General features: G+C 50.1%; 1 protein-coding gene across 1 annotated transcript in view; it reads right to left on the reverse strand.

The window, feature by feature from the left end:
* Positions 1 to 5,795: 5,795 nt before the first annotated feature.
* The window catches only part of LOC8033466, a 70,262-nt gene continuing 51,114 nt past the window's right edge, over positions 5,796 to 24,943 (reverse strand). Inside the window, 6 exon segments of the mRNA XM_029977240.4 lie at positions 5,796 to 9,108; positions 9,110 to 9,888; positions 11,625 to 11,778; positions 21,605 to 21,795; positions 23,218 to 23,301; positions 24,275 to 24,390. Coding sequence (XP_029833100.3) covers positions 6,160 to 9,108; positions 9,110 to 9,888; positions 11,625 to 11,778; positions 21,605 to 21,795; positions 23,218 to 23,301; positions 24,275 to 24,390 — 4,273 coding nt within the window. The 3' untranslated portion in view covers positions 5,796 to 6,159.

The following is a 24,943-nucleotide window of genomic DNA, read 5'->3' on the forward strand; positions in this document are numbered from 1 at the left end:
GAAACGCTCGCAGACGACGAACGCGTTCGTCACCTTGCAACTCGTATTGCAAACACGGCCCATACACCAAGTGACCCCGATTGAGCAGCTGGAAACTCTGTAATGCAGGATTTCCGACTCGCAACCTCCTTGCCGACTCGCCTGCTGGCCGCAGTGCTCCAGGGAGGTCCCCAAACATTTGCACGACCCATTTAACAAACAACTACTTAAAAAAAAAAATCGTGAGTTTTTTTTTTTTTTTTTTTTCTGTTAGGGTGGATGACCAGCAAAGCTGTTTAGCACAGGACACGTACAGGCCCGCCCCGTGGAGCCGGAGGAAACTAGACACGCGCGACGGGACCACCAACCCGGGAGAGCGGAAGGAAAGGAAACTAGGCAAGCAAGCACTTGGAACGACAAAGGGAGGGCAGTGCAGGGGGGCTATGTTGCGCTTTTTGCACTCCCAGGAGACTAGGGAGAGGGAAGTGACGTCAACGACACAGCAAACGCAGATTGGGTGTTGATTTCGTTTTCTTCTGTCAACATCCAATCTGCGTTTGCTGTGTCGTTGACGTCACTTCCCTCTTCCAAGTCTCCTGGGAGTGCAAAAAGCGCAACATAGCACCCCAGGCGTAGACATGGCCGACGCGGGTCGCACAGCGGCAAGTCTTTGAGAAACCTTTATTATCTACCCGAGTCTACTGATCTTGAAAATGGTGCCTATGCAGAGTGCAATTTCGTCCGCCGCTTCTGCAGGAGTTGTGGTGACGTCAGAACGCTGAGCTCCGATTGAAGGATAGTGGGTAGACCTCAAGGCAGCTTCTTGAGGTCTGCCCACTGTCCGTTAATTAGAACCAGCCGCCTCGGTGGCTCCGAGGCGAGAGCGCCGGCCTATGGATCCCCATGTGGCGGGTTCGAATCCCAACCGAAGTGCCAGCAATCTGACGGAGTCTAATTGCGGAGAAGGCGCCCTGTAATCGAGACTTCGGTTGCACGTCAAAAGATCCCCAGGTGGTCGAAATTAATCCTCAGTCCTCCGCTGGGGCGTGCCAGATGCCCGTCGGTTTGGCACGTAAAACCCCCAAATTTAAATTTGACTTAAATTAAAGCCAATCAGAGCTCGGCGTTCTGACAACACCACAACCCCAGCCAAGGCAGCTGCAGACGAACCTGTGCTCCGCATTGATAACTGTAATCAACTGAACAGACCTATTGCTAAATTACCCAAGCATCAAGGAGAATGCTCGGAATGGTGTTCCACGTGCCGCACGTGCTGGTGTCTGCAGCAGTAACTGTTCGAAAACAAAAGTCTAAAACAAATATCTTGCACACACGTTCGTCAACGCTTTATTTGGGTTATTTACTTTGAATCTTTTATACGGGGAAGGCATGTGCGTGCGAGCGTGTTTTTAGTCACTGCACACGAAAAATCCACGGAACCCTAGCCATAAACAGCTTTGCTGTAATATAAAGAAGCTACATGGCACGGCGGGCAGTGCGAGTGTTGCGATGAAAATCTTTGCCACCGCGAGGGGCGCAGCAGTCTGCAGGCGAGTCGTTTTAATCGGAAACATTGTGATCGCAGCCTGTTGCCTCCCAGCTACCCCCACCCATCAGTCACGTCTCTACCCGGATTGGTCGGGTGTACAAAGCTCGTTCGATTTACTTGCACTTCCCACATTGATGCAGAAAAGTGTACAGCGGTGTACTTCCGGTTGTATCTCAATACACATACCGGAAGTACACTGCCCTACACGTTTCTGCACCGGTGCAGGAGGTGCAAGGAAATCGAACAAGCCTAGTGTGCAGTGGTGGTGTGCAGCAGCAAAAGCTGGCGCATCCTGCCGGCCAAAGTGAGACAGAGGTAGGGAGAAAAAAAGCAGGCGGTTGGAATTGCGAATGAATTGGGCTGCACTAAGACAATATAATTTGTGACTTTCCAGGTGTTTTAATTGCATTTGTTTAAACGGAGCCTTAAGGGTTGCGACGTTTGAGCTCACCTGAATCCAAAGTTTCCCGAATCCTAGCGTGGCCGTCCCTACACTTGCTTTTCAAAGCAACGAAGCTAAACTCTGTTGCAGGATAAAAAGAGCATGTAAGCTCCTCCCGCAAAGCCCTCCTCCCTTTCCACTTTAGCAAGGCGAATGCCGGAGGGCTGGCAAGTCCCTCATCACCCTTTGCCTTCTCTCCAGCGCTTTCCTTGGTAAGGTGTAAAGTGGAGGGTTTCGTAGAAAGAGCTTGTTCTGCTTTTCTTAACCTGCAACAAAGTATGCGAAGAGCAAGTCGTCAGCTTCTTTTGCAGGAGTTGTGTTGATGTCTGAAAGGCGCCGAGCTCCGAATGAAGGATGGTGCGTAGACCTGAAAGTGAGCTGCCTTGAGGTCTACCCACTATCCTTCATTCAGAACCAATCGAAGCTCAGTGTTCCGACGTCACCATAGCCCCTGCAAAAGCAGCAAATAAACTCGCGCTCCGCATAGATCCTGCTGGTTCCATTGAGTTATGGTGAGCTAGACTGAGCACCTGAAACATCACTTTGGCGCCATTGTGGTGACCTTATGTTTCGCCACCAAGTTCAAAAAAAAAAAAGAAAGCGAAAGCTGCTTCTCTCCTTTTCTTAATGACACTTTTATAAGACCCTCAAATTCCTCAAGTTTTCTACCAAGGATTCTCAAATCAAGTCTCGGTCAAGTGGCAGCAGTTTATCATAAAGTGGTACCCTCCTCAATCTAGCTTCCTTGAACTACCCATTCCACAAAAGTGTGTCAAATGGGTTTGTCAGGAGTGAGCATGACGAGTTCAGCATCCCTTTTGTAAGCTTATGGCCCTACTTCATTCACTTAAATGTAACTGCTTAGAACACCCAGTGACACCAACAAGATAAGCCTTTTTGGTTTTAGTGCAATTCCATTCCACTCAACAACTGCCATTATGCAGAAAAAAAAGGTAATTCTGCAAGGATATGCTGGGATGTTATTGCATTCAGTGCCACGAATGGTTATGCAGCCCTCGTAGCTGCGGCAAAACAATGTTAAGCCTTCCGTTCCAGGGATCCCAACTGAAGATAATGCAGTGGAGAAACTATTATCATGAGACATATGGCACACCTCCCACATGGCGCATCAGTACCGACTTGATGGAAGCTGCCATCAAGACTCTATTGCTATGTTTTTCTGTGCTACATACCCAACCACTCTGGGAACAGAGGCAACATGCAAGCCCAGCTAGTTAACTGCGTCGGGCTTTCACGCAGAAAAACAGAAGTCGTGAGGCAGAGTGAACCATGCAGTCTCCATTGTGCTGACATGTGGCAAATGGGTTATGCAGAAGTGTAGTCTCCACGGAGGACGGGCACACTTGAAAAAGTGATCCTAGCCAACATGAACGGTCCTACAAGATATACCTTATTTAAGGCCCGTTCACACTCTTGCGACCTCTTAAACCTGGGTTCCTTAAAACTTCTTAAACCAGAGAACACACTGGCGCCATCTATTGGGAAGCAGTGTAAACTCGACGGTCCGGCATATTTTGTTTTATTTCTCGCGCATTATCCTTTCTTTCTTGGCTCGAAAAACTTTTGTCACTGTTATAAACGAGCCTTTCTATGGATATTACACACATTTTTCCTCGGAAATCCCGCAAAACCTTCGCTCTTGTGAAATGCAGTTCCAGGGTCACCGCATAGATGGCGCCACAATGCCAGTGTGTTCCCTCATTCTAAAAACATTTAAGAAGTTTCAAGAAATCTCGTCTCTCTCAGTCGTACTCGGTCGCAAGAGTGTGAACGGGCCTTTACTCGCATAATGAACGCACCCCCCCCCCCCCCCAACGGGCATCAATATTTGGACTTTTCTTCGTCTCGCGTAATAAACACTATTTCTAATTTTCCGCTCCGCGAGTCTTGAAGGCAATTTTCTTTTGCCGCCTCGTAATGGCTGCAATTGCACGGTTGCGGAAGTGATCAACCGTGAAACCACACAGCGTGCACACCTCGCAAAACTGGGATCGAGGAATTTCCCAGCCCCGGACGTGCTTCATCCATCGGATGCATCGATGTCAACAAACACGCCGTCATTTGTGGTCCACTTTCGGACAGTAATATCGTGAAAGTGGCTAGGCCTAAGAACAGTCGCGTCACTCTCCGTAGGGTGCTTTTTCATTGGCAAAAGGCACACCAAAAGCACCCCAGAAAAGGTTTGCAATTTATAGAGCATGGTTACTGTGCCGCACGAACGACCAGCCAAGGGTGGGAGACGTGCCACAGTACCCTGCCATGTCGTATTGGCACCTAAAATGACATTTGCAGTGCGTAAATGCAAAAATTTTACCCTGCATAATGAATGCACCCCCCCAAATATGTCAATTTTTTGGGGGAAAAAAGTGTCTTCATTATAAAAGTAAATGCAGTATGGGCGACTGTTTATGCCCATACCTCCCAGAAACATACTGGGCAGGATTATCTTCAAATGTTTTAGGTAACAGAAGTATGAATTTTGGAGCTTTGGCAACTTGGTATCTGGTAAAATCGATCGCTCAACATCTGTAACTGATGCACTAAGATGCAGGTTTCTGGCTAAAGTTTGAAAAAAATGTGATAGCATAAAGGGCATACCAAAGGATTTCTGAAAGCACAAGAGACCCCCAAGAAACAATTTTTCAACCTCATTGCACAGCATCCATTTTTGATGAGCAGGAACCGTTTAGCTTGCCAAGAGAATGGCAGCCAGTTTTGTTGCCGTTTAACAATACTCAAGAAATGAGGTGAACATAAAAGCCAAAATGGCTTTTACATTTAATCTTTTCTTTCCTTCCGAGGTGGTAAAAACTGAAGGTGCCATCAAGGCAAGAGGCAAAGAAAGACGAGACTTAGAGGCATTCTTCGCCAGGACATTGACTGCCCTGGTGCTCTGGACGTTACTTAGTGACATATGTTTCTTGCACCTCTCAAATGAAGCATGCAGCTTGTTCCTTTTCGGTTCAGTTATCCTATGACCGCACCTTTTTACTTTCTTGTTTTCAACTCAGTCATTCGGGACAGGTAATTTGCAAGTATGGTGCATGCTGACCGATTGAACTTTTATCAGTGACGAATTCAGAGGGGGGGGGGGGGGGGGGGGGGTCCGGTTGTCCTGACCCCCTTTTGAATTCTGCATATGTAAAAATTTAAGGGGGGGGGGGGAGATAAATGGTGGCGGAATACTTGCATCCACCTCTGCCTTGCACGGAATGTAAGGTAATCTGATAGTTTCCAAGCATCTGTACCCCGTAATTGGCATTCAGTGGCGTTTGCAATAAAAAATCTGGATCACAAAACGAGATTAAGCATGTATTTGCTCTGCTGTCCCAGTCTCCACAGTTCGACTTCTTAGACTTTCTGTTTCACTATTTCCTAACGCAGATGACAGAAATGTAACATACTTCTTAGCGAATGGGCGGCCATGGACTAGGGTAGTTATGAACTGCTTCGTGCTTGGTGGAACCGGTAATCAAACCTATATTTTACATATATGATTAAACTGGAACCAAACCTAAACAATATACAAAGCTACTGAACCCAACCCTAACTGGAATAATGACTGGTTCAATACCTTTGTAGAAATAAGTTTCTGGAAAAGCACAATGTGTGCCCAACATTCAACCTTTTTCCTTTCCAGTTACTTGGCTCTGGCACATCCATATTTGGTAAGAGTAAACAGAAAAAAAAACCCACCAATTCATCGCAGAATTGTAAGGTTGCCATGGCACCCAATGAACACCAGGTCAAGGCCCTGCCCCTTTCATCCCCTCGGTCCCAAATGAATTAACACACACACAGGGCTTCATGTTAAAGGTCCTTTCTTTCTGTCTCAAAAAAAAAAAAAAATTAACAGGAGAATTACAATTGTGCATTCAGCGCTGCAACTGCTCCAGAGAAACAGGGTCCTAAAATATTCACCTCCACGCGCACGAAAGAGAAGGGTGAAAACCTATGTACAGCCAAGACGAAAAAAAAAAAAAAAATATGAATGTACAGCTTTCCTTGATCAACCCCTGCGGTGGCAGCGCCGAGAGTGTCCCCAAAGTATACAAACTCGCCCCTTTGTACAAAGGTCCCCCTCCCCCGGGAGGACAGAGCCACCGTGAAACTTGAGCTGAGAGAAGATGAGGCAGTGAGAGGAGGCACGACACACACACACTTGGTGTCAGTCCTCGTCCGACAAGGGTTCGTACTGCGAAGACATGAGCACAGACGACGGGGGCGGGGCCGCGGGGGTGGGGCCCGCCGGGGCTCCGCCCCCGGCCGCCACGCTCGTGCCCACCGGGTTGCTGGGGGCCACCGCCATGGAGCGCACCGAGAGCGCCGAGAACGGGTAGGCGTACGTCGTGGGGAAGGGCTGGGCGGGGCCCCCCGACGGGTAGAAGCGGGGCCCTGGTTGCTCTCTCGGGGGGGACACGGGCTCGTGCCGGGGGGGACCACAGTCCTCGCGGTGGCTGCCGGCTGGGTGCAGGGGGGACACCGACCGGGGACGGAACTTGCCCCCCCGCCACTCAGTGTGCGGGCCGGACTCAATGGCTGAGGCCGGCCGGGGGGGCGCCACAGGGCTGGGCTGCTGCGGGTGGCCCCCCTCGCTCAGGGGCCGCTCAGGGGGCTCTGAGGGACCCCCCTTGCGCAGGGCGTCGATCCCCTTGTGCGGAGACGGCTCATCCGCCGTGCGCATCACTTCCACTATCCGGTTCTTGACATAGTCCAAGGCTGAGAGTCCCATGTGTTGCTGCTGCTGTTGCTGTTGCTGGTGCTGCTGTTGCTGCTGGTGCTGCTGATGCTGGTGCTGCTGCTGCTGGTGCTGCTGCTGCTGGTGCTGCTGGTGGTGCTGCTGCTGCTGATGCTGCTGTTGTTGTTGTTGATGCTGCTGCTGCTGTTGTTGATGCTGCTGCTGTTGTTGATGCTGCTGCTGCTGCTGCTGTTGTTGTTGCTGTTGTTGCTGCTGCTGCTGCTGCTGGTGGTGGTGGTGTTGTTGCTGCTGCTGGTGCTGCTGGTGTTGCTGCTGTTGCTGTTGTTGCTGCTGCTGATGTTGCTGAGAGGGCCTCATGTAGGCTTCGGGGTTGCCTCCTTGTCGCGGGGGTGGGCCGCCGTGGTGGGGTGACCACTCCATGTGCGGTCCCACCAGCTCGGGTTGTCCTGGCGGGGAGATGGGCTCCACGTAGGGGACCCCCTGGGGACCCCGGATGATGTGGCGCTGCTCTTCCTTGGCCTCCGAGGACTGCAGTGCCTTGCGCAGCTTCCAGCTGTGGTAGCTGTGGGGGGCGTCCGGCTCGGCAGCCGGCGCCGTGGGCACCATGCCGGGCTCCGGCGCGTAGCAGGTCCTCATGGCCGCCTCCACCCGGCTGTGGCTGTAGAGGGGTGCCGTGCCGTCACTCGGGTTGCAGATGTTCTTGGAAATGATGGCTGCAATATGCTGGTTCAAGGTGATGACCTTCTCCCCGGATGCCTCCATGCGGGGCAGCCGCTGCTCGGCCGAGGGGCCATCCTCGATGGTCACCACCTCCTCCCGGGGCTTGAGGCGGGGAGGGAGGCTCTGCGGCTGGGGGCTCGACTGGGGCCCGCCCTGCGCCCCCTTGGGCTCCCCCGCTGGGCCGTAGCGCGACAGGATGGTGTCCATGGCCCCCGGGTTCTGCTTTGGCTCCGTGCTCTGGTTGATCTGGTGTGTGATGATGGCGTCGATGAGGTTGGCTGCTGTGATGCCCTGCGGGGATGGGGACGGCTTGGGGCTGTCCTTCTGGAAGGACTGCGAGAAGATGCGCGAGGCCTCGTTGTCCAGCTCCGCCTGCTGGGTGCGGCTGAGGAAGGCCGGGGGGGGCCCCTTGGGGGACTGTTCGTCTCGCTTGTCCCGGGACACCTGCTGCCTCATCTCCCGCTCAAACTGCTCTCGGCTGAAGGGCTCCCTGGCCAAGCGAACTTGCTGCTGCTGCTGTTGCAGTTGCTGCTGCTGCAGTTGCTGCTGCTGGTGCTGGAGTTGCTGCTGGTGTTGCTGATGTTGTTGCTGCTGCTGCTGCTGGTGATGTTGATGCTGCTGCTGCTGCTGCTGCTGCTGCTGCAACTGCTGCTGCCGGGCCACCTCAACCTCCCTGCTGCGCACCTCCATGAAGCGCTCTTCGGCCCTCAGACGCTCGGCCTCCCTGTAGTCCTGGGGCGGCGGCGGCATGTCCCCAAACTGCCGGGGCCGCTGGTGCATCTCGAGCAGGGACTTCTCGAGCCCCTCCACGGCGGGGCGCTCCCGGGGAGAGGGCTTCTTCTCCTCCTTGGGCACCACCAGGCTGGGCTGTGCGGCCGCCGTGTTCACCAGGGTTGTGAAGGGGTCCAGGCTGGAGGGGGACACCACCGGGTAGGGCTGGCTCATGCGCGGGGACTGAACCCGGCGCCCGGGGCTGGCCACCTCCATGGGGGGCTCGCCCCGGGGGGAACCAGCCTTGGGGGCCTGGATGACGCTCTTGGCCCCGCCCCAGGGCACGCTGCGGATCACGTTCTGCCGGGCCGCCGCAGGGTGCATGCCCTTGCCGGCCCAGACTGGGTCTCCGGGGCCCCGGTCCATGGGTGGGGGGCCCCCGTGCTGCAGGAACACGGGCGGAGGAGGCGCCCCCTGTGGCCCGAAGTAGGGCACCTGGTAGACTGGGTGGAGCCCCGCAGGGGCCGGGCTGGGGCCCCGCCCCTGGGGCGAGGCCCTGGCGTCGGCACCCGAGGAGCCCCTCCGCATCTGCTTGGAGGTGTGGAAGTCGATCATGATCTGGTTGGTGCTGAGCTGAGATTCGCTCGAATACTTGGGCCGGAAGGCCGGCGAGTAGCCTGGCACGGGACCCTGGAAGCCCGCCGTCCGGTAGTACTGTTCCGAGGGGTCGTAGGGGCGGGGGTCCTCGTGCCGCTTCTTGGCGGGGCCCTCGTGGGGCACAGGTGTGCCCAGGGTGATGGAGCCCGCAGCCTCCTTGGCCCCCTGGGGTGGGGTCAGCTGGCGCAGCAGGCCCTCGTAGCGGGGCAGAAAGCCCCCGGCCGGCTGGTTCAGGGGGGTGCCCTGGGTGATGGAGCCCCCCGGCGCCTTCTCCTTGAACAGCAGCTTGGGCGACAGCGGGGGCTTGCTGGCCGCCACCAGTGGGGGGGGGCGGCGGCACGGCCCCCTTGCCCCCTGTTTTGGCCAGGCTGCGGGGGGCCAGGGACTGGGCCACCAGGTGTGGGGGTGCCCCCCGGTCTGGGGGGCCTCCGTAGCCGACCCCCCGGGGGGGCCCCGGGGCAAACATCCCCTGGGGCGGGGGTGGGGGCTCCGGGGTCCTCCGGAAGTGGTTGGAATGTGCAGGGGGCGGCTGGGAGGCATACTGCTGCGGCTGCTGCTGCTGGGGGTAGCCGCCCGGGTACGAGACTACCTGCGGCTTCTCCCGGCGGACGGGGGGGCTGGGCTCCCGGGAGGACTTCTTGCTCAGGTCCTGCACCTCGTAGTCCTCCTGGGGTGCCACGTGGCCAGGGAACTGGGCCACCAGGCCCTCCGGCCGAGCCAGACTGTTCTGCACCAGGTAGGGGGACCGGGCGGGCTCCGGCACTTGGGGCCCCTCGCCTCGCTCGTCCTTCTGGCCGGGGGGCCCGTTGCGACCAGGCTTCATAGAGTACTGCAGAGTCATTTCGATGGCCTGGAAGATCAGGTCCCGCATGCAGGTGGGGCCCTCCCGGCCTGCCTGCTCCTTGGGCTCCGGGGGCGGCCGCTGGGGCCGCTCTTGGTCCGCCGCCTGGCCCTCGTCCGCGCTCACGGTGGCGCTGCTGTCGTAGTCAGCCGACGCCTCGAAGCCATTGTTGCCGTCCGTGCCGGGGGCCTTGGCCAGGGCCTCGGGGGGAGGGGCCAGCGCGGGCATGGCCGGGGCCAGCATGGGCTTCTCGCACTCCCACACGGACACTGCAAGCGGGGAACCGTTGATGCAGCGGCCTACCTCTCGTCGTGATTGAGGGACAGCGTGGGCTAAGGTGGGGACAGTGTGACTTTCTGCATCCTACAATAGAGGAGCACCGCTGTGCAGCCTTTGTCAGTTCTAAAAAAAATGCCCGTTTGGAGCCGAAGTCGTGCAGCGAAACCCCCATAACAAAGACGAGCTAGCTCAATTTGAGTAAAGGTTTGACGTCTTTTTCTCTTTAGGAGATCACATGTTTTACCATCACAAGTTAGTTGAAGATGCTGCAGACAATTAGTGAGTTTAAGAATAAATAATTAAAATTGTTTAAATATTGACATTCAATTTTGCGTCTTAGATAAATCGGCCGAGTTTCTGAATTAGTAACAACTACAATAATGGCTAAGCATATCTTTTCTACATTCTTGAAAAGCACTTAAAGATGATAATTTCTATACATTTTACACTATTTTATATGAAGTAGTTTGTTGGTAAATAGTTTGCAAATGTGCCTCTTAAACATGTTTACTTGTGTTTCAAAGCTTTTTTGTGCATAGAAATCTTTTACTGTAATTTTTCACAGTCCATAAGATTCCTTCAAAAAAATATGCAGGAAAAATTATTACTATGTGCATGCTTCGGTGAGAAATTGACGGCTGTGCAAAGTCCCATAGTAAAACATTGGCAATCTCCAAGCCTCGAGCTTTGACATTTTATGTCTCCGGGATAAAATTTGCTACAGCGTTCATATATAGCTGCATGCTGCTGCCAAGAACATGGCTTTTACATACATTTTTTACATTAATACAAAAAATGCGACCCAGACCATCATTGCACGATCAAAGGTGGAAACACCTACAGCAAGTTTTCATGCACTTCGTAGCTTTACCACCAATGCTAACAGCCATGACTTCTCTTTTCAAGAAGCATAGCCCGTTCCATACTTTCTATGTTTTACTCTCTATGCCATAGCTTTACCTACACTCATGTACAGCTAAAGCATGGGAGCATGACACAGCACGGACAAAAGATTGTCTATATTTCTCAATTTTCTTGCAGAACGAGAGTTAATAGTGCAATGAAATGTAATTATATGGGGCACCCACTCGGATGGTTAACTTTTCTAATCAATGCCTGCACTTCACATCAATATAACGTGCAAAGACGCCAATGTCACGGTATCACCGTGTGGCACAGTGCAGAGAGCCGTCGCACCGATGGTCACGACGACGACCTTGCGGCGACACGCTCAGAAACCGGGATTTGGCAATTTCAACGTACGGGCAGAAGGGGGCGAACCCTGATATCGGAAACCCGTTTATGCCTCGATCGCAATGTACCAAAACTTTTGGACCCTATGCCAGTTTCGATACTGTGTCAGTGGACTGGATACCCCCCAGCTTGTGGGATCCCAGACTGGGTTCCTCAAACCCCGGTGCTCCCCAAGTTCCTAAATCTCTTTGACTGTCTCCATCCCCACGTAAGGCTTTTTCTTTGTTCTTTGTTCAACACTATTGTAGAAGATCTGAGCCACCCACCAACACACAACCACGAGCCAATCGCTCCCTAGTACATCAATTATTGTTTAGAGGAGCTACAGGCTTCTCAACTTCTCTACTGCACCAACGCCGAGACCGGAGAGGGTTTCTTGGCCGTCGATCGAGAGACTTCTCCGGGATCGGAAAAGTTGTAGTAGTAGCCAAGAGGTGGACAAGCTGGAAGCGGGGGAAGAAAGGGAACAAACCTTCGTCCATCTGCTTGGCCGAAGGACTGCAGGCGCTGGCAGTGTCGCTGCTGCAGCGGTCTGCACAGTTGTCCTCCTCGCAGCTTGTTGTCGTCTCCCCGCTGTCTTCGTCGTCCGTCACCTGCCGCTTGCCGTCGTCCTTGCTGGCCTGCACCTGCACCAGTGGACCAACGTCGGACATCGAGAGACCGCTCCGTACTCCGTCTCAATGGGGCATGGCAAAGGCTACGGCCCCGGCGAGCCAATCGGCACGTCGGAGGGAGACGCGCGAGTGTATTTCATCTTGCCAGTTGCACACACTGCCGTCAAAGCCACTAACAAGAGAGAAGAAGGCCGCTTTAAAAAAAATCGCGAGCGACGGACTAGTTGTCTAGGCGAAGAAAAGCGACGTCCGAGTTGCGGAGGAGAGTGGAGTTCCTCCCTCCCCTCTTCTCCAACCGCTTGGGTTACGCCCTCGACCCCTTAACCTTTGGTAAGGTCCGTCACGCGCTTCGCCTCCGTCGTTTCGATTGGCTCGAAAGGGCCATGGTTCGCTCTTTGTCGAGTTACGGTGAAACAAAGTATGGCAAGCTACACACCTGTCGCTTTGGTTTCGATGCAGCCAAGTAGTTCATTGCACAATTTTGACAGAGTCGTCAAAATTCTCGACAAGAACATAGAAAATATTTTTTCTTAGAATGAGAAAATTCTTCTAAACCCAACTTCGTTTGACTGCTGGGAAGATGCAGCAATGTATATTGTTTTCAACTCTGCCATATTTGTTGTGCTTTTTTCTTTCTGCCACTTTGGGGAGAAGAGCTTATTTCGAGCCTACAGACGAGGAAAAAAGTGTGTGCAAAGGCCTATGAAGGGCGTAATGTCACCGAGCATTTCTAAAGAATGCCAACAAAGATTAACTTCTATACAGGGCATGCGCGTCATTTTTGGCCACCATAAAAGACAAAAACTTCCGGGTTCTTCCAAATTTACCTTGCGTTTGGCCAGCACGACTCTTGGTTCACTAGCGAGCAATTCCGTGAGAGCTATGCTCTAGAAATGCCTCAGCGCCGTGCTTTTAAGAGGAGATGCGGGTCGAAAAATCAGCATTTTTTCGAATATTTCTGATTTTTTGTTTGTGCTTGTTTTATTGTCCTTATCCTTCTACTTTCACAGATAAAAAAAATCAAAACAATATCTTAACGAGAAGTTAGTAAAAAGTGTGTCTAACTGCCTCGGCGTGGCTCGAGAAATCGCAAATTTACGCGAATGTTCGCTTTTTTTGAGTACCTATCTCTTGGGACGGCGGCGCCGCCCACCATTGCGATCGCTTGTGGCGGTACTCAAGGCCTCATTCTTCCCAGCTGAACTCCACCGGTTTCGCGCTTTCCCAGCCAATAATAGTAAACGGTGCGTTTTACCGCGTCTTTCGAGCGTCCTTACTGGAGTTTTAAATCACGTGACGGTATCGCAAGACCGCCATTGGCTAACGCAGCTTTGAGTGTAAGTTGAAGTGTACATACTGCTCTGTCCGGCGTCGTTGCGCCTCGAACCAGAACTACAGCTATTTCTTCGTTTATCCGAACATTTTTGCCATGGACAATCCGAAGAAGCGTGACTTCCGTGCTTGGAAACACTGGACGAAGAATAAGTTCAAGGGAAGTCGACGCAAAGTCAAGCAGAGAACGACAGCGGAAGATTGTGTTCCGCAGCCGACGGGGCCAGCTAGGCCTAACGACGGCATCGGCGACTTGGAGGAGATTGATGCTGCGTTGACGTTTGTGAGCGCTTCCAGAAAGAAGCTTGGATTCTTCGAGAACGAACAGAGGATGTGCGGCGACGCGTCTGCGAGTGCAGTGATTATGCGACATCGGCACGCTGACGATGCTCAGTTGCGTAGCGACGTGCCCGATGTGTCAGCAGGGCAAGCTCTCAGTCCGGAAGTCCGCTGAAAAACTGAAGGGACTTGCAACGTTCCTCAAACTGCTGTGCAAGAATAGCGATTGTCCTGCGTCGATTTTGTCTTCAACGTATACGTCAAGGCGTGCTGCATCAGGTGGAGATACCAGCGCAAGCCAAGCCTACGACAGCGGAAGCTCACGCGACAGTTTTGCCAGCAAAGTGAAGGCAGTGGTGGCTGCGTGCGCTGTTGATGCGGGACACAAACTTTCGCGTTTCTCCGTGATTCTCGGCTTGCCGACACCAATGCACCACAAGACCTTCAACGCAATTGGCAAGAAGGTCCATGCTGCCGCCACTGCAGCAGCCAGCCAAAATCTGGAGAAGGCACGAAGCTGACTCGGGAGGAGGTGGGTGCAGCTGATGTAGCGTGGTGAAGGAAGCTCACCTCAAGGACTCCAGCCGCAAAAACCGCGAGGGAACAACTTACAGTGCTGGAGAGTTCTAGTGACTTTGGATACTTCCTGGACAGCCTGCCTGTGTTCTGGCGAAGTTTCATGCGACTACAGCTCCTTTTTGATGAGAATATAACTTTTGAACTTTCAGATGCATTTTTCTCTTATTGTGATTTTCAGCAGTCTTCACAGTTTGTGCAGTCCTTTTCTGATACTTACAATTATCGCATCAGAATGAAATTTTGCACACATATTCTTGAAGGTGTATAGATTGCTGATATCTATTTAAACCTGTAATTTTCTGATATATGTTTATGCAAATTGCAATAAACTTCTAGATGGCTTCTAAAGTTACAACATTACAGCATCTTATTGTTTTTCTTTAGATAGGAAAATTATGCTGAACTTGTGAATAGTTAGCAGCATCCTACACCTCATAACGAACAAAATAAGCTGTTGCAATACATTTCTGGTGAAAAGTTAGTATGACAAAAGTTGTGCATAAAAACACCTATTTTTTTGTAATTGTATGGTGTGCTGAACATTAAGTATAGGAGCTATGTCAGAACTAATGACTGTTCTGAAAAGAGGTAAAAAAAACCCACAGGCATGTAAAATTTAATTATCCTGGGGTTTATATTAAATTTAAAAAAAAGAGGCCGCATCTCCACGTGGTGAATGATGTTGATTGGGGCGAAGCTCTGGTCGTGTTGATAATACTGATTTTATTCTTCATAAATAGTGCTGATGGTGCTGATTTTTTTTTTTTTTATTTCTTATAGGTAGTGCTGAGTTCCGGGTTGCGTTTCGACTTCATTATTACTGCTTTATGGTCGGTGAAATGCAGAGCCAGTGGTTCCTCTAGCAGATCAGCTTGGATCCGCTAGAAGCCGTAGCAACGCATCCCCACCGCTTAAGAGGACATAAACCGAAGTTTCAAAATTTTTTTAAAAAATTAATTTTTTTATTTTTGAGGTTTTCAGTTTTAGAAATTAATTATACACCTTGACACTAAATTTCATAACCATGCGCCAAATAGTTAGGTTGAAATAAAATATTTTCAACACACTGTGAGGCAGTAACGAAGAAAAGGAGTGCAATGTTTGAATGCAATGTTCTCAGTTACGCTTTTTGCTGCAAATTTCATACGAAGGAATCTTGTTCGTAGAAAAAATTATTCTGATACCACAATCAAGATGTTTCTAAACTGAAATTTACTGGAGAATTGGGCTATCTACTTTATTTTGTTTTAAGTTAAAGTGCTCATTAAGAAACTATGTTTTCAGAAACTGACATAGGACAGATATGCATCTCATGTTTTGAGGTAATCACTCTTCCTGAAATATTTACATTTGAGTTATAGAAACTAGATAGCCTGAAGTCCCACATCTTCCACTTTATATCTAAGCAGTTAAAATGACGTTTAAGAGCTTCATTTGAATATTGTAGATTTCTTAACGAAGAGTGACACATCTTCTTACGCAGGTATGTAAAAATGTCCTAGAGAGCTGAAAGCTTGCACAGTACACCTACATCTAAAGTTAAATCTCCCCTGCAAATTTCATTCCAATCACTTGAGTAGTTCAGAAGTTCAACCTCTAGCCAGTGTCCCCGCTTAAGTCAACGGTCCATGTCAGAAAGAGAATGTGTGGTATGGATCGTGGTTATATACGCAGGTGAGCATTTGATCGCAGCGCCCTCTCGCCTATAAACATTGAGCCAATGCATGCAAAGTTTAACGCAATTATATATGCATTTGACCGCAGCGCCCTTTCCTGTATAGACGTTGAGCGGCTACATGCAACGTTGGAGTGTAGCGTGGTGGTTAAGACGTCTGCCTCGTAAGCAAGCAGTCCTGAGTTCGAACCCCCGTGCGGGCGTACGTTTTTTTTTTTTTTTTTTAGAAGCGGGCCGATTTCGGAGGCAGTGCAATCGATATGAGCACGGACGCCGGACAAGGCTAGACCCTAAGGAGCTTCGCCCCTAAAAGGGTCTTCGGGTAGCATCTTCCCTTAACTGGCCAATGCATACAGGCACAAACTAAAATGTCTCGAGCGAAGTTATTTCAATTATCACGAGCCAAGGGACGCCATGGACGCTGCCGAGCCTGGGTGATAGCAGGACGACGGCATTGGCAGACTGCACTAGCCCGCTTCGATGTGCTTCCGACAGATGGCGCAACACAATAAACGCGAGAATGTGGCACCTCGACCGACCATCTCCATACAACAACGGGCTATTACAGCACGTATAAGGGCAATGTGCACGGTGATCTGGGAAAGAAACCTCCAATATCAAAGCAAGTGAGTCAAAACAGTAGAAAATTTTGCATTGCAGAGACTCGTTGCATTAAAGGGATACTGAAGCGAAACTTGAAATACACCTATTATGGTCACAAATAGGTTCAATATGATCAATGATATTCATAAATCATAATCGCGCGTTTGTATTTTGAACGGATGGCTATATTTTTCACCCTAATGGGCCCGATTGGGTGCGCGCTCAAAAATCGGCCATCGGAGAGCGCGATGCGTCTTGGGATATTGGGCGCATTCGTGACGTCACTTGTGTCAGACGGGAAAGGCTACGTCGTGAATGTTGTGGTTACGAGCGTTGCCACTTGGTGGCGCGTCGACGATTTACGACCTGTGACAACGTGGCCGTTTGAGATGTGCAAGGGCTGCACGCACGCTGCACCACAGCAAGTCGGCAACCACGGCAGCACTGACAAAACCAGCTCTGAGGCCGGATTCTCAAAGCGAACTTATGACAAAAAAAGTGCGTACGACAAAACTGAGAGAAAACCCGTATTCTCGAAATGAAATTGTCGTAACGTTTGTGCAGGATACGAGAGAATCCTACGACAGCTCCGAAGCTGTCTTGCGCACTTTTTACGATCAAATCAACAAGGCCGACAGCGTCGCTCAGTTACTTGGTAGCGATGACCAACGGTCATTTATTTTTCTACGTGCTCTTCTCGTGCGTCCCGACTTCAACCAGCAAGAAAAAAGGAAGGAGTACTTAAAACAGACCACGACGATCAAGAACGCAGGATCCACAAACACACGAGAAGAGCTACAACGGCCACGATTCTGCCGACCGAGCGAGCTCGACAGAATATAGTAGGCCTAGCAGCAACATCGACTCGGCGCACCGTTGCTCCGGCGGTCCTTGGCCAAGACCGTCTGTCCATGACCGGCTGGCCTGCTGAATGGAATATGCCCGCGCGACCCTTGTGGACCCTTACCGGATGAGTAGTTTGATCCCTGAACTAAATTTCAGAGGTCAATATTTTCCCCTTGTCATCTCGATCTCCTTGTTTTCGGAGACAGCGGTGACGAACGCTGTCGTCGAAAAGGGACTCTCATTGATTCTATCTCCCTGTTTTGTGTGATATAGAGCTCAAATAAACGCCATACGGATTACCTTCGCAACTCGGTATGTACACTCTGTTATTAGTATGCCATTTTTATTCTGACTCGACGCTACGTCACTGTCGAGCTATAGCAGTTCGTGGGAGCTACGCGATGTCGGTCTAACCTTTCTTTGCCGAGTGTCATGTCAGTATCGAGTTGCAATCGTAAAAGATCGGTCCAGAAGCGCTTACCGAAACGCGGTCTAACAGAGCGAATCCAGCACTTCGATCAAACGCGCGTGTCCGCTCTGAGTGTGAACAGGTATTTGCGTGGCTCTTGCTGACACCCTCGTAGTTCAAACATATCCTTTTTAATGTCGGCTCGCGACTCGCAGCAACTAATACCCTAATACCGGCCGTGCCAGAAGCATGCTCGGGTTGTGTCGTGCAAAGAGCCGTAACGAGAACGAGCTCACTGTGGCCAACTACGCTTTGGCTTTCTCCGCCAAGGCTTTGCAAACGCGTTCAGGCCTAGGCGAATTCTGCCAGCACGCCGTATTGTCGCAGAACGGCGCTGCTATTATGCCACAAGTGATGTCACGAGAACTTCCCCCCATCCACCAGATGAGAATTTGAAATTGTTTAATTATGTTTAAAATTAGTTCTCCTGTGTTTTACAGCGCAATATTTATATTTCCGAGGTGGTGCCTGTCCCTAGCCCATATTTATGCAACAAGATTGGCGCTAAAATTTCGTTTCACTACCCTTTAAGGAAGCATAAAAAAAACTTTCGGAAGATTGTCTGCTAAAACCAAGACCCGGGTCGGCACGTACCTTCGGCACCCGGGGAAGAGATAGGTGCCCACCGGTGATGCCTTGCCATTCACAAAGTAGTTAAATGCGTCTATGGATTTGTAGGTTTTAAGTCATTCTCAGGTATATGGACCAGGCTAGTCGAGTAGGTAGTCCTGAAGGTGCGCCCACAACACGTTTGGCAAACTGGTAATTTTCTTTGAGGAACAAGCACTCTTTCTTTTCACCCAAGGGATCAGGAAGGCATGTTGATCCTGTACAAGTAAATTTCGTGAGGTACTGCAGTTAGTCCTGGGCGGCGAGACTTTTAAAGTATGCGCTACTCACCGAGGGCCCTCAAAAACAAGCAAAGACAATAGCCAATTGGAAGTAACATACTCCCCCCACCCTCAAGCTTGGCCTTTATTTGTCTATGTCTACCTCCGCACACCCTGTATAGGCAATTTATGCATATTATTTGCAAGTCATTACGGTGATGATGCACACAGCTTTACTGCATGACCGATATAATTTTATGCACTTACGAGAAATGCCTCTCGATATGTATTGAAAATGCGTTGTTGACCCACTTTTAGGCAGCACTACGAAGAAGCTGCCGCCTTGGGCCAGCAAGAACATTCTAAGCACCCATTGTCCTTACAGGAGAAGGGTTAGGGAAAACAGGTCTGAAACCATATAAAAACAGACATCAAATGCAGGCACTTCCCACATCCCTCTTGAAACAATAGGGCCCCTAGAACCGCACAAATATTGTAGCCATGGAAATACTTATCAATGGCACTTTGAATTAGTCTTTCTAACGAGAGTTGCAGAACATTAAGGGAAAATATTTATTAATGGCAGTTTTGACCATCTCTCTGCCAAGAATTGCCGGATCATAAACAGCAACTAAATATTTATATGTGCATCCACCTATAACAATGTACTGCTTATAACTATCCGTTTCCAGAGTTTCTAGGCTAGAAACAACCAGTCTCTAGTCCACTTTCAACGATAATAACAATTTAATTTTTGGGTTTTCTCATTATCGTTATAAGTGGACTTCACTGTATACGGTAGTCTCGACTACTTGCTCTGCAGAGTTGTGGGCACTACATAGGGATTATCCCCGTTACGAGACCCGAAGCTCTTCACTGCACCCAATGTGTCCAAACGAACAACACAGGGTGTTTCACTCGAATATAACTTTTAAAAATGGGTGCGATGGATAGACAAGCTGTCTTCACCCTGTGCTTATCAGACTTGGCAGATATTATTAGATGAGGGGATAATCGTCACGCTACTTTGACTAACTAACTAAAATCTGTTCATTACCTTAGTAATTATTGGTTTTAGAGGTGACATTGGTATTGCAGCATTGACACCAATTACTATTTAGAGGCCAGCGTAATTTAAAAAATATGCGAAAAGCTAAAGTGTCAAAGCAATTAATCGATCAATTTTCGCGTTTTTCTCGCCAGGTTTATAATGTGGCGATGCAGGCGAGTTGGTTATGCATGTTGAAAGTAGTGAAAGCGCACAATAAAGACGAATACGAAGACGGAGAGGCAAACAGGACGAGCGCTGACTATCAACTGAATTTTTTATTGGAAAAAATCGAAACAGCAAAATAAAACCAGGAAAAGCCACAAATACTACAAATGTGACTAGTCATCAATGACTCGGCCACCACACGTGTCAATAAAGTGCACTTCCTTTTTGTGAAGGAAAAGTGAGGGTTGACTGATACACTTATCAGGACATTCCTTCTTTATCATATAAGCCTCCAGTACCTCCCTCGCCACCTTTTCTTTACCTCTCCCAACGATTGTAGTGCCTTGGAAGTTGGGAATGCAGCGGCAATCTCTGCAATGTATGTGTAAATGGGCTCCTGTTGTTGAACGCAGTGATAAAGCATGTTCGCGCAACCGTTCATTCAAGCACCTTCCGGTCTGGCCTATACTTTGCCGCAGCACCTTCTGGGCTGCGGCAAAGTTTATATAGGCCAGACCGGAAGGTGCTTGAATGAACGGTTGCGCGAACATGCTTTATCACTGCGTTCAACAACAGGAGCCCATTTACACATACATTGCAGAGATTGCCGCTGCATTCCCAACTTCCAAGGCACTACAATCGTTGGGAGAGGTAAAGTAAAGGTGGCGAGGGAGGTACTGGAGGCTTATATGATAAAGAAGGAATGTCCTGATAAGTGTATCAGTCAACCCTCACTTTTCCTTCACAAAAAGGAAGTGCACTTTATTGACACGTGTGGTGGCCGAGTCATTGATGACTAGTCGCATTTGTAGTATTTGTGGCTTTTCCTGGTTTTATTTTGCTGTTTCGATTTTTTCCAATAAAAAATTCAGTTGATAGTCAGCGCTCGTCCTGTTTGCCTCTCCGTCTTCGTATTCGTCTTTATTGTGCGCTTTCACTACTTTCAACAGGTTTATAAAATGGACCGATCTCACCGGCCAGTTCGACTACGCCACCGCAGCCGCAATGCATCGAGGGAACTTTAGTCTTTCTGCACGTGCACGAGTGAGGAGCACGAGGTGGCCACAAGCCTTCGCATGCACAGCTGACTGCCTCTTGCGAACTAAAGTTATGGCGGCGTCACGCATGTGCCAAACGCTTAGTGCGATCGGTTTATTGTGCCCAAAATGAGTGTAGCAAGCCTTGCCCTACATTATGCTTCCAAGAGTGTCATAGTCATTTCAGCCACTTCATCTTTGTGTCGACAGCGCTCCCACCAAGGACGTGCTGCCGAGATTGTGACGACACGATTGAAACGATGTCACTCTTCCGAACGTCATTGTGGGCAGGGCAGGGCGTATGATGCTCTTTTAGAACCACACCGAGCAAAAAAATTAGAAAATTGATATATTAATATTTAAAATCCATTATTTTTTTGCAAATTATTTTAATTAGTCTGGCCTCTAATAGTAATCGCAGACAAGGCTGCAATTGCAACATGACCCTTTAAAACGAGCTAATTTTAGTTAATTATTCAACTTGCCGCGACGACTATCCCCTTATCAGTGTCCGCCGAGCCCGATAAATATGCGGTGAAGAAAACAACTCATCAGGTAAACAATCAAATTTATAAAAAATAAAGTTACTGCAAATTTGGGGGTTTTACGTGCCAAACCAACAAAGGGCATCTGGCACATCCTGGCGGAGGACCGAAGATTAATGTGAATCACCCAGGCATCTTTTAAAGTGCAACTTAAATTTCTACTGCGCGACACCTTTTTCACAATAAGCCTCTGTCGGAACGCAGGCACCTTGTCCAGGATTTGAGCCGGCCACCCGTAGCGTGGCCACTTTGCCTTCGAGCTAGAGGCGGCTAGGATCAAGTTGCTCATCCAACCGAAACGAAAGACCGGCTCCTCGAAACCCCACACCCCGAAGCGCAAAACGCCGGGCTCCCTTGGCCATAAAAATAGACTGGCGGGTGGGCGACAACACGAAGAAGAAGGGAGAGGGAGTGAGGCGGGGTTCACCTCTCTGAAAGTGCGCACAATCTCGTCGAGGCTGAGCTTGCGCTTGTAGTTGAAGTAGAAGTTCTTGCACTGCTCCTTGGTCTTGCTCTGGACGAGGGAGGCCAGGGCAGGCCAGTCCGTGCCGTACTCCCGCAGCCCCTTCTTGGCCTGCTCCATCTCCTCCTCCGTCCACCGCGAGCTGTCCCCACAGTCTGCGCGAGGGAAGGGGGGGGGGGGGGGGGGGGGACGTCGAGTCTAGTATAAAGCATCGCTCTTTAAAGGCAACTCCAGTGATTCATTTATCGTCGGTGATTTGCCTCAAAATTGGCTCAACATACTTATAGACACAGCTTTACCAGACCCCCAAGTATTGTGTGAAAATATTTTTGCAAAGTTATTGAATTTTCCATTTCGTTCTTGTCGTGTTTCTTAAACCGAGAGCCCGTGCTGACAAGACTGAACTGTGAAGACAGAAATGGTACAAAGTGGGCGGTAACCCAAGCTCCCAACTGATCACGAGACGTTCGATGACGGGAGAAGAATGCTTGGAAGCTCAATCACCAAGAAGCACAAAAAACATGCTCAACATTCTCTATTTAAAGCTACTTGCGCGACGCGAAAGTCTATTTGTGACGCCACACCACTGGAAGCCACGCGGAACGCGACATCATCACGGCTACATTCAGGACGCGCTCAGCTCAATCTTTCTTTCGATTGCACTCGCGGCAGCGACCGCTATTGCAGCCACGACAGAGAGGACGATAAAAGATTAGGATTCGGCTCTGTGGAAATTTAGACCCAAACCCCGAATGCAGGGCCGGCCTTACACCATCAAGTGCTTTGGGCAAACTCCGGCCGTGGCGCCCAAGCAGGTTTCCCTAGTCCTTCAAAAAAAAAAAAAAATTATCTACACATTTATTTATTTAGTAATAGAACCAGTTTCACTTGGAACTTTACTAGGGTGGTTATAAAGTTTTGAAACTTGCACATTAGTTGGCGGTGCAGCGTAAGCACAATCAATAAGGTGAAGCGGGTTCGGTAGCTTTTTCACAATGCTACGAAGATCCATCAATGCCGAAAGCTGGTGCAGAAAACCTTCCCAGGATGACAGCCAATCTCTAAAGAACAACATTACAGCTATGATAGGCTTAGATAAGGGGCCTCTCTCCCTGCTTGCCCAACCCCACATAGACCTTCAGCACCTCCGATAGTGCTTCTACCACACTCTCGTGACCGAACAAAGATTGTGCGCAGCTAAAGAACTGCCAATAGGAGTGCACACTTACTGAAGATAGACAAAAATAGATGCTGCATTATACGTCTATCTCACATTGCATGGAAACACTCAAAGCAAAGACGCATAAAAAGAAACTGCCCATATGTTAAGCTGCAAAGTGTTAAGCACCTTTTTGATGTCTACCAGAAACGCAATAATGAAAGAAAAAGCCTCGTGCAACTTGCAGACTATGAGTCTTGATAATAAGGTTTGAATGTTGGTTCTGCAATAGAAACATTGAAAAATGGCTAAGTGAAACTAGACCGTGCCTTCGGGAGATCGTCTGCTTCGCAGCCAAATGGCACAAAAAAGGGGGAGACCCCTAGTGCGGCGAACGAGGGCAGTGTTAGAGCCTCACCTTCCGAAGGGGGATGTGGCTCCAGCTTTCGAGCTATGCGGTTGAAGCATGCCGAGCAGCACTTCTGTATCCCGGCAGGTATCTCTGCAACAACAGCCAGTACGCAGCCATCAGCACGGATGTCACGGGGTGTACCCCTAGTATTTTTTCCTCTTAAGCTTACCCACAAGCAAGGCTGAAACCAAGCATGACAACGTTGAAAAAGAAAAGGGAAAGCAACCTTTCTGAGAACCAAACCGAAAGGCACTTAAATATTTCACCGAAAGGCACGCAGTCACAGTTGTCTCTACAACTGTATTTCGAGCTTACAGTGTTACCAGTATTTGAGGGGCAGATTTAGAAAATTGCCAGAATAGTATATTTATATTACAAAAGCAAACAAACAAAAAGGACTATCTAAGAAACAAATTGTGAGTGTCTCTGGCATTTTCCAAAGGCATTTTAGGTACGCAGCATTTAGAATGCCCTTGCTCACGTCTGCACTAGACCAGTCTGTTACTCAAATTACACGCAGCACCTAATAGACTGTCCGTAAACTGGCACTTGAACTGCCAATCGGCCACCGCGTTATGGCAGCTAGCTTCCAGTCGCTGCTGGACCCAACATTCTAAGCGTCCCTCGCACTTCCCTCTTTACCTGCTGCGCCAGCCGTTTGGCGTAGAACTTGGCCCTTGCACTATGCGTGTTGCTTAGGCACTGCTTCATCACCGACCCTAGTTTCGTGCCTCAACGACGGCAATAACAGTTCTCTGAATGCGTTTTGAGGCGGAGATCTCTCTGGCGCGGCACCGGAGCCAGCGTCCGTCAAGGTCGGAGCGGCCGCTCCGAGCGGAAAGAGCGCGCAGCCGGGTGCTGTGGGAACGAGACGCTTTTTGAAAGTGGAAAGCTCAAGCTTTCCACCTTCGACAACGCTTGGGCGTCTGGTGAACCTCCCGCGTGCGCATGCTACCAAAACGCAGCGGAAGGCACGAAGCGCTTGCCGGAGGCCGGGCGTTCCGAACGTGCCCCGCCGTTCTCGTTCCGTCGGCGAATACGGCAAGGCGGGGGTGGCACTTACGCAGCTCCTGTACGATGGTCTCCTTGACGTCCTTGTCCAGCTCCGCCCACTTGCTGGGGAGCGGCCGTAGCCTCTTCAGCTTGCGCTTGGGGGTCTTGCAGGTCGGTATGGGGCACCTGCAAAACCCGGCGGTCACCTCAGCATCCCCCCTTGGAAGAAAGGAGCCGATTGACACACCCGAAGGCACAGAAAGTACAACTACGGAAGCCACTTCCCCAGTTGCGCCGCTGGAAGTCGTCATTAGGAAGAAATTTGCAGCAACCTCCCAGACGGGCGAAAAAATTTCTAGCAGTGAAGACTTCCCCCCGAGGCATACCGTGCTTCGAAAAGTCGCCCGAATATTCCGTCAAACGTGACAAACATTCGACGGCACTCGATGGGGCTTTCAATGGAATGATATGCAATGTGAAACACGACGAAGGAATTGTGAATGTATACACGTTTGCAAGTTCGGCTTCAGGGCGCTGCCATCTTGCTTGGCTGGGGTGCGCTCGGACGAGTCATAATCCGATTACGAAGCCTCGCTAAGGCGTCGTAATCGGATTATGGCCGCGCCAAGAGCACACCCCACTGAGGAAGATGGCGGTGCCCTGAGACCGGACTTGCAAACGTGTATAGAGGACTTCTTTTTGACATCGATGCACTTCTTCTCCGGAAGCACTGCATCAT

The sequence above is a fragment of the Ixodes scapularis genome, unplaced genomic scaffold, assembly GCF_016920785.2.
Source record: "Ixodes scapularis isolate PalLabHiFi unplaced genomic scaffold, ASM1692078v2 PGA_scaffold1__304_contigs__length_218370807, whole genome shotgun sequence".
NCBI classification, from domain to species: Eukaryota; Metazoa; Arthropoda; class Arachnida; order Ixodida; family Ixodidae; genus Ixodes; species Ixodes scapularis.